General features: G+C 43.1%; 1 protein-coding gene across 1 annotated transcript in view; it reads right to left on the reverse strand.

Annotated features, from left to right (window-relative positions):
* DOCK5 (dedicator of cytokinesis 5) overlaps nucleotides 1-10,197 on the reverse strand; it is a 122,217-nt gene that overhangs the window by 54,705 nt on the left and 57,315 nt on the right. Inside the window, exons 11-16 of the mRNA XM_019504075.1 lie at nucleotides 6,809-6,951; nucleotides 5,838-5,963; nucleotides 5,067-5,191; nucleotides 4,764-4,862; nucleotides 3,303-3,375; nucleotides 1,257-1,360 (exon numbers count right to left, since the gene is read on the reverse strand). Coding sequence (XP_019359620.1) covers nucleotides 1,257-1,360; nucleotides 3,303-3,375; nucleotides 4,764-4,862; nucleotides 5,067-5,191; nucleotides 5,838-5,963; nucleotides 6,809-6,951 — 670 coding nt within the window. The remainder of the gene's footprint in view (nucleotides 1-1,256; nucleotides 1,361-3,302; nucleotides 3,376-4,763; nucleotides 4,863-5,066; nucleotides 5,192-5,837; nucleotides 5,964-6,808; nucleotides 6,952-10,197) is intronic.

Consider the following 10,197-nt stretch of genomic DNA (forward strand, 5'->3'; position numbering starts at 1 on the left):
CAGGGCCCCCCCCCCCCGCACCCGCCCCAACCCCTGGCTAGACAGACATGCTAGGCACAAGTGTGCATATAGACTCCTTTACCATAGTACCTGAATGCCTAAAATTTTTTATACATTTATTCTCACAATACAAAGTAGGAAACTGCTATTATCCCCTTTTTACAGATGGGAATAGAAGTACAGACAGAGGGCCAGATTCACAGGCCTTATCCACCTTTTGTATTAACAGTTTTTCAGGGTCTTGAGCAGGATGGTACTTTTAGGTGCTTGCCTAAAAGGTAGAATAGAATCTGGCCTAAAGCAGCTTGACCAAGGTTACGTAGGAGGTATATGATGGAACAGGAACTTAAACCAAAAGCCTACCATGACCTGTTCATGCCCTAACTACTGGACCAAACTCCCTCTTAGCCTATGTCATCTCAGATCTAGATATTTTTATGAATGTATATCACTGAACAGTCCAATACCTCATCTTTAGCAAGCGGCCAGTACCAGATGTTCCAGATAAAGACGTAAGATCCCCCAAATGGAATTAAATTCACATTTATGGGAAACCTTCTTCTCAATAAATATTTTATATGACGACTTTGTTTATGCCTTGAAGCATTAATTTATATTTTGTATAAATTTTAAGTCAACATTACTGAGTATGTTAACATGGCAGTAATGTATATGCCGTAGTGTAGGCAATTAAAAAAAAAAAAAGCAGCTAACAACATCCTAGTAATGGGTGATTTCACTCTATGAGTTGCTCTTAAATTTTTGCTGCAGGATAGGAAGAGACTTCTATTTTTGTTGCATATTATGTGGTGTTTGGATTATAGAGGTTCTATTATCATCCAAATACCTCTGTGGCTCAGAGACGGGAAATAACCCTATGCACTACAGTGACTAAAATCCTGCATCTCTCCTTTTCAGAAAATAAAGGGAATAAAGGAAGAGAGAGTGACCCTATGCTCATTTCTGATTGGGTTACCATTAAGTATGGAAGTAAAATGTGTATACAAGAACACACATATCAGACCTGCCCCAAACTGATCAGCTATCCAGTGCAATCTAATTTGATGGTGATATATCATGACCATAAATTCCTGTTTCACTGACTCAGGCTCTGGCTGTTAAAAGGTTGATACGGATCTTTGTGTTGATGAACAAGGTAGGGCTTGTGTTGCCAGGAGACATTTGGCTAGAAAAGAGGTTCCTACTGGTTAAACCAGCATCAGAGTAGCAAAACCTCAGGGCTTTTTCCAAACTACCTTGTAAATGACTAAATTGTGTCTGCCATCCTGCAGTGTTGTTCCATTTTCATTCATCAGCTTCACAAAGGCCATCCCAAAAGCTCTCTCTGATTTATCCCTGGCTGCAAAGAGAAAGAAGAAAACTTCAGTTGGAGTAGCCTTATCCGTGTCCCTGATCTAAACCAGCATGCAATTCCCTTGCTGCCAAATTCAACAGATAATAAACAGGCAAGGCTCTTTGGGTAAATGTGATATCTTTTATTAGACCAACTGAGTAGTTTGAAAAGAGTTCTTTGCAACCTTTTGGGCACAAGCGTCCTTCTTCAGGCGTTGGGAGACTCTGCTGTTGTTCTGAGATCTCCAAGGTAGGAAAGAAGCCAAAAGAATGACAGGAGGTCAGTGAAAGTGTAAATAGGTGGAAGTTTGGAAAACAATGGGTAGAGTGGGGAGGGGAAGGGGAAATAATGGGTGAAGGAATGAAAAAGATAAGTATGGGAGACAGTACTGAGTTCTCCAAGGCAGAAAAGAGGCAGTCTCTGTACAAGTAAATAGGTGGAAGTTAGGAAGACAAGGGGTAGAGAAGGATGGGTAGGGAAGCAGGGGGAAAATGTGTAAGTGGTAAGTTCAGGCAGGTACCTGGTGAATCAGATGTGAGGCAGGTTGTCATGCATCATAAAGCCAATGCCTATATCAAGTCAATGATTTTTTGTATCCAGTAGATTTATGAAGTGAAGTCTGTCAGTTCATCTACAAAAGGTATTTTGTAGGTTCCCAAAGGATTAGGATTGAGAGATCAGAAAGGGAGCGATTGCTTTGTGAGAAGTGTGCACCCACAGGTAAGAGAGATCACATCTACCCAAAGAACCTTACCTGCCTATGTCCTTAGACCAACACAGCTACAACCAACACCCCTGCACAGATAATATAATGAAGCCTCACTGGGTACTGAGGAACAATGCAAGAACCACCACCTGTCTGAAAAGACTTGTTTCAGTTCAATACATCTCAAGGCAGCTCGGACAGTATTTACAATAAGATAAAAAGGTTCTTTTCTCATGCTTCATTTTACCTGAATTTTCAGTGAGTATATGATAGAAAAAAAATGAACCTAAATAGACACATATAGCTACCTATGGATTTTTTTTAATCTGGAATTTTCCACTTGGCTGTTTAACTGCCAGTTAATAAGGACTTTAAATATTTACTTATTATATATTGCAGCAGATACAAGAAGCACCATTTATGGGCCACTTTCCCATCTGGCTAGGTGTTGTACCAACAGAGCCAATACAGTTTGTGACCCAAGGAAGATGTAACAATCTGCATGCACCTGCAATAAAACCAAGTGCAAATGCATTCATTTCTGAACTCATATTGTTGTCTTTTGAGAGACCAGCTCCAAAAAAGTCGCACATTTAAACTCCATGGCTCTCTCTCATATGGGTCCTTACCAGATTGGTGCTCTCAGGTTATTAAGAAATCCTGTGAACTCAGACCAATGAGACTTCTAACTGCTAAAACTGTCTTTTTAGCCTCTTGTGAACTTGATCTAAAAGCCCGCATTAAAACCACAAAGATAAGAGTCACGGCACATTTCTACATCACAGAGGACTTAAAAAAAAATCAACACAGGCCAAAACCAAGCAATAGCTCGGCTCTTCAGCACAAAGCATGCACCATGCTGCTTCAAGAGAGCAACACACCACCACAAGCCTTCTCCCATTCAAACAGCCAAATAGGAAGTAAACCTTCTTAAGGCCTTGGAAGAGATTCAGAATTTCTCCCTATTTGCAGGTGTCATTTCCATTGCCCACTTCTATCCATTAACTGGAAATGATGAGAAATCCCAAAAAGACAAAAAGGAAAAAAAAAGAATCCATTTCCATGCTTGTCAGCACTAATCTGAACTCAGAACCGAAACTCTTCTCCATCAGAAAACAAGTGGAAGACTGGAGTCAGATCTGGGGCTCCATCTTTGCAGGATTCTCGGAAACACAGCTAGGTTACAGAGTCTGTTCTCTACAAGGGAAAAATCCCTACCTGGTACTGACTTCACATACTTACATTCCTGTGATGATCGGTGACGGAAAGTAAATCTCAAATGACAACGACTGACCTCTTCAATTGCAATGGACACCTGCATATTAGAACACAAGATGTCAGACAGCAGTAATAATCATCATAATCATCATTATTCTTCTTATTGTAATGGTATACCGGTGCCATTGTAATAATGGTACAACAACACTACTACTACTATTAGGACTTCTGTTGCAACTCACTACAGGAGTAGAAAATATTTGATCAACATCAATGAAGTAAACCTCACACCTCAAAATCTGCATATCCATTTTTTAAGTGGTGCAACTAATGGCTAGGAAAAAAGGAAACACTTTTCCCAACATACTATATCAAGGACAAAACAGAACCTGGCAGTTTTCTTCTGCTATAAATCTGAAAACTTAATCCCATTCTACCTAAGATTTTCAAAGTATCACTAGGAGTCAGGCTTGTAAATTCACTGAAACAAAAAGAATTTGAGCACTTCACTCTTATATGCCCTTCAGGCATTCCTCATCTCAGTCTTTGAAGAAGTTTGCTTATAATGTTCCGCAATGAATCTAAGTGCAATGTAAGTACTCTGCCTCCTCTGTGTACATGTATTTGTAATGTATACTTCTGGGAAAGCTCTTCTCACATGCAGTGTCTGTTCTCCTGATTTTTGCTGAAATTCCAAGTAGCCAGTTTTCTTGTTAGGCCATAGAGCTGAGCCCCAGGAAGATCATTAATTTAATCCTTCAGCTGTCCCAGAGACGCACAGAAAGTGTATGGATATTTTTTAGGACCATGCATCAAATACAGAAAAAAAACTTCTCTTTTAGCAATCCCTTCAGTCCTGACAGATTAAATCGTTACATCAAACAACTCTTGTCCCCTCTAAAGCAATATAGGGTACATCTACACATGCCACTACGGTGACATGATAAACTCTGGTGCAGTTCGCTCCAGAGTCAAATGCTCTCGAGCACAGCATCTACATGTACACCTGGGACCACAGCAATTTGAGCCAGGGCAGAGCAGCCCTGGGCTGGCAGAAGGTCCAGGGGGTCAGTCTCAGAAAGCAATGCTGAGCAGTGGAGAGGCTGGCTGAGGCACAAGGGTGCTAAAGTGCAAGGCTAGGTGGATAGCAGCCCCCACATTAGCACCCTCATGCCCCAGCCAGCCCCAGTCACCACCTACAGGTGCATTTTGGCAGAGTTAAGTACTCCGCCATAAGATAGTACTATCCTTGACAGTACTATCCTTACAAAAGAGTCAGTTAATTTATTGCGCCCTAATACTGGCACAACATGTACATGGTGCTACTTTACTGTGGAGCTATTTAGTCAACTCTGCAGTAAAGCGTACATGTAGATACACCCATAGCGTAACACATGGCTATTTAAGTGTTCCATCTCATTCAATATTTCCCAATCAATCACATTTGGTAAGGGAAGGGGAAAAGAACAACAAAAAAAGTCTTACCTTCACTGTTTCATACCAACAAGGCTGCTTGACTTGATAATAAATAACAGACTTGTATTCAGAGATACCTTCATAACCAGCACCAGGATGGATAGCTTTCTTTGGACAAAAAGACACAAGGAACAGAAGAACAAAGTCAACTGAAGCTAGGGAAAAATATTTTCTTGATGATTGATTCAATAATCATGCAATCCTTGCAAATCAGAACTGTTTAAGAGTTTCCCCAGGTAGAAAACTTTTGGCAACAGCCCATCAGATGCATAAAGCAACATTACTGAGATCCATCCAAGAAATCTTTCATACCTCTAGGAGATTGCCATCTTCATCATGTACAGACATGGTGACCTCTACATTCTTGGGAGTCTTCTTCTTCCCTTTGTCAAACTCCCCCTGCACTAGCGTGACATAGATATCATTTCGAACATCTCCTGAAACAATAAAAGCCCCTTGTTGAGTCATTTTCCACAAAGAATTAATTGGGGGTGTGCTACTTTTCACACCCTAACATTACATTTTATCCTGTTACTCCTCTCCCTTTTACATCTCTGACTGATCCTGGCAGATCAACAGTATTTTAGATCAAACTATTGATTTCATCTTCATATGAAGCTATGGCCTGCCAATAATCCTGAGCGTGTTTTCCATTTAATGCACGTCGTCATTAACACAGACTGTGCCACAACCAAGCTTTCTACTTCTTGTATTTGTGTTCTATGTGAATTCTTCTCTATGGGAATTAAATGCATTGCATACACTAAATAATTATTTAAAAACCCATCTTTTTGGACTAAATGTAAGTTTTCTTACAAAACAATGTTCCTTGCTGACATTTTTCAGTTTCTCTTAAGTAACTAAAAATTTAAAGTTTTCACTTATTTGATAAAACCCCCAGAAAATCTACTGAAAATTAAAATCTTTCAATTTTCTTTTGAAGTGTTTAGAGGAAACTAAAACACATTTTTCAGCTGGCAGTTAATGGCAGATATACTGTGGATACATCCATGCCCTGTCATCTTATGACCTTTAGTAGTATGATAAATTGTAGTTTACGCTGATGAAATTTAAGGCACTTACCAGGCAGAATAATCTCAGGGAATCCCATTTTACGAGCCACTGCTGTTGATCTGTCAACAAGATGCGAAAAATCCTTCTGAACCTGGGCTAAATCACCAGGCAGCAGCTTCAAAGAAACCCAGAGGCCTAAGACAAAATACAGCATGGAACAACTGTCAACTTGAACATGGGCAATATCTGTGGCATCATAATTACTTCTGGGCCTTAACAAGGGAAAAAAAAAAGCAATAACTATATTCTTGTCTGATCTGAATACTAAAATGTCACAAACATAGAAAAAACCCCACACACTGACATCACCTATATTCCAACATTTGCCCATGGGGAATGGGATCTTATTCTGAAAAAAAAAACAACCCAAAAAACAAAACAAACAAACAAACGAACAAAACCAATGAAACTAAATGAAGCAATTCACTAAGGGTGGGAGAATCCAAAGCAAACTGTTTCAGAAACACCAGATATCTTACGAAAAACCAGGATAAGGAGATATGGATAAAGGGAAAATGTAATCTATAGGGGTTATTGCATTCATTTAAAGTATTTTAAATACATACAACTTTACCCACGTTTCGAAAAAATGATGCTGGTCACAAACAAATTTAGTCAGAAGGTAACAAGGGAATAAAGTGCCTTCTGTTCAAATTCTGCCTAAGTAAAAACTGAGTAAACGCAAAGTAAGTTTAACACCCTGGTGAATGTGCATTACACAACCTCTGCGCCTCACAAAATGCAAGTGCTGCAGTCACAGCAAGGGAGTTAGGGCTCTAACTGCAGCAGCTCATGTTCTTCCACTGTGGAGGTCCTCTGTGGTTACCAGAATAGCACATCAGGATCTGGCTTCATTGAGCTAGCATACTCCAACAACCTTGATCTCTGGACTTTGCCACATAATTTCTTTCTTTTTTCAGTAAAGTGGTTGCCTCCCTAGCCCCACATTTTTACACTGACCTCTGGTATGACTTACATACCTTGCCCTTTATGATTCACTTCCTTTGCAGCAATGACTTTATTGAAGACTGAAGTGAGAGGCTCATTCTCTCCAATCACATGGGAAGTTATTAGAGGGGACATGATTAGCTGTCGCTGTCTGATGTATGTTTCCATGGCAATTCTGAGGAGCAGAACAACAGAGGTAGGGACACAGGCAGAATGAACATCGAAGTACAAACTTTACCAAAGCAGTGCGAGACAAGGCTTTATTTAACTTTTTAGGGTAAGAAAAAAAAAAGGCAGCTTTCATTGGGGTATTTTTTTTTCCTGCCTCATTAGACAGGGGAGAAATTCACCTCTCTGCACCAGGACAAGGGCATGGCATCACTTAAATCCAATTTAATTCTTTGAGTTACATGGTATTTCCATGGTGCATAAGCTCAGAAAAAGGCATTCAGGACCTGATCTTGAGACTGTCTTCAATGTCAGTGGTTTCAGATCAGACTCACAGTTTAAATTTACCTCTCACATAACTCCACTGGCTTAAATTAAAGGCACGTAGAGTGGCACTACATTGGTTTTTAACAAGACCTCAGCACAAAAGCCCTGGTTCCAACCACCTGATCCTAGGTGATCTCTGCAGAGAACTCCACCTCTGATCCTAGGTGAAGTCTGGATCTCCAACCAGAGACTTATCTACAATAAACCAAAGCACAGACTCTTCTTCCCCAGCACTGTCCCCTGATTTTGGAAGGGTCTGGCTTTGGCTCCAGATGCTATAACACAAGCCAATCCCTAATTACAAGTTCTCTAGAGGGAAGAGCAACAAAAATGGTGGTAGCCAACATTATTATGCAAAGGCATAACACTCTGTTGTACAGCTTTTTAGTCATATAAACAGTTTCTGAAAGGAAGAAAAAAATATCCACTGGAAGGCCTTTGTAATGACATACTGGCTGTTCCAAATGAAGTACTATATTTAGGACTGTAATAATACAGCTCAGTTTACCCAAACAAGCGCCATTTTAATTACTAATGTGCTGAGAAAGTTAACAATGCAAACAAAGATCCAGCAGAATGTAGTAGTCTAATTCACATTACAGTAACACAGGAGCTTAGCTCTCCTCTCTGAACCAGAATACTTAATCATTAATCCAGGAACTGTTTCATCACTGAAATTGAAATCTCCTTGACTGTGGTGTGATAGGAACTACAGGTCAGAGACAGCCGAGGCACTGAATGATGCCAAGAAGTCAAGGCAAGAGATAGTCAACAGGACTTGTACACCTAATCACTTGGGGCACATCCAGACAAGCGCAGACGTTTGGTTCCCTGGGGACAAGTGGCAGCAGCACACCTTGCACTTGTTATCTGTCCGCTGGGAACGCCCATGCCACGTCCACTTTGGCGCATGGCAAATTACACCAGGGACAGCAGGAGGGGCTCGGGTCAGCACTGTGCTGGCCCCAGCAGCCTTACCTGGGGGCCTGGGAGCCTCCCAGGGCTGCAGCCATGGTGAGCCTGCCGGGCAGAGGCCTGGTCAGCAGCCACAGCTCAGCTCCAGGTAGCCTGGCTCCGCTTTTCATCAGCATGCGCTGCCTGAGCATACGCTCCTCTGTTTTTCTACCCCCCCCCCCCCCCCAGAAGTGCCAGGCCAGTGACCTCCCCAGTGAAAGGCGAGGAAAGGCGCCTGAACACCAGCCCCCATCTGCAGGTGGGCTTTGGGAGGCAGCTGGGGAAGTAGTGGGGGCCATGTATGCCCACATGGAGGTGCCTGAGCCCAGCAGGGATGCAGATCCCGGAGACCCCAGAGGGGGTTGTATGGAGAGCACTGGGAGGCCCTGCCCAGAGTAGGGGTGAAGTGTGTGTAGGCCTGAAGGACAGCCCAAGGGGCACGCTGAGTAGGGTCAAATGCGAATACAGTGCAAGGGCCAGCCCCATGAGAAGTTGTGCCCAGTGAGAGGCTTGGTGCAGAATTAACCCAGGGTTTGGCACAAGGCCAGACCACGTAGAGAAGGGAACTTGTGGGAACTGAAGGACTGTGTGACAAGGCCAGTAGCCGAGTAGCAAAGCCTGATGGCCTAAGGGGGGCCGCTCGAGGAGAAACAGGGCAGAGGAGTGTGGCCTGGTAACAGGCAGTATGCCAGAGGCCCCAGTAAGAGAGGGGCAGAGCAGAAGAGGCTTCCTGTGAGAGGGGAGGTAGTATGAGAGAGAATGTGAGTGAGTGAGTGAGTGAGTGAGTGAGTGAGTACACGCGCGCGGAGCCCAATTTTGGACTCAGTTTGCTCCAATCTCAGACTGGGAGTAATATTAATCTGGATGCCATCTGTGAGGCATGGGCTGTGGTATAGGGGAGGCTGGAGCCGCAGATAGTGCCCCCTGGCATCAGGGCAGTAATGGGCAATCTCCCGCATGTACCATCCACATATGGGAACAACAAAGCCGTGGCAGGAAAGACTGGGCCCACAGAAACAGGTGGGCAGGCCAGCATGAGCTTGCCCTGTTACAGCCACACTCATCTGGATGTGCCCTTAGGTGCTTTTGGAATTCCCAAACTTAACATCCATGGAGAGCAGATGACATGTTCTATTTTCAGTCTCAACAGGCCACACACACTAACTTGCACTGTACTCTCCCTATTTACCTTAACTGGATAATGGCCAAATCTCTCTCTCTGGTATTTCAGGTTACGGAGTCTAACTACTCTAGTCTCAGTGCCCAAGACTCCATAAGTCATCTCCCAACTTTAGTGGTTATGAGTTAGCCCATCATTCAGTTTTAAGATGCACAAACCATAGCAATGAGATGATCCTAAGAATGTACAAGTCAGGACCTTGCACCAAACTTTTGGCTTCAATGACTTAAGAAATGTGATCATCCAAAAAAGGTTGATCACTACAATTAACCAACTTATTTGTACAAATCTTTCCAACCTATAGCAAGACATCCCTGCTAGGCCCCCCTCAGGCCCCGGGGGAGGCACACCTGGGCCAAGGGTTAGCGAGGATTTAGTTAGGGAGCTTCTGGAGGGGCTGGACATTTTCGAGTCAGCCGGTCTGGATGATCTTCACCCTAGAGTTCTAAAGTAACTGGCTGAGGTCATTGCAAGTCCCCTGGCAAGGCTTTATGAGCACTCGTGGTGCTCTGGAGAGGTACTGGAGGACTGGAAGAGGGCCAACGTGGTTCCCATCTTCAAAAAATGGAAGAAGGAGGACCCGGGAAACTATAGGCCAGTTAGTCTTACCTCGATCCTAGGCAAGCTGCTCGAGAAAATTATTCTGGCACACATCCAGGAGGGGCCAGCAGGGGACTGCATGCTTAGGGGCAACCAACACGGGTTCATCAGTGGCAGGTCCTGTCAGACCAACCTGGTGGCCTTTTACGATCAGATCACCAGATCATTAGATGCAGGGGTAGCAGTGGACAT

The sequence above is a fragment of the Gavialis gangeticus genome, unplaced genomic scaffold (assembly GCF_001723915.1).
Source record: "Gavialis gangeticus isolate Ggan-Ray unplaced genomic scaffold, GavGan_comp1, whole genome shotgun sequence".
Taxonomy (NCBI): Eukaryota; Metazoa; Chordata; order Crocodylia; family Gavialidae; genus Gavialis; species Gavialis gangeticus.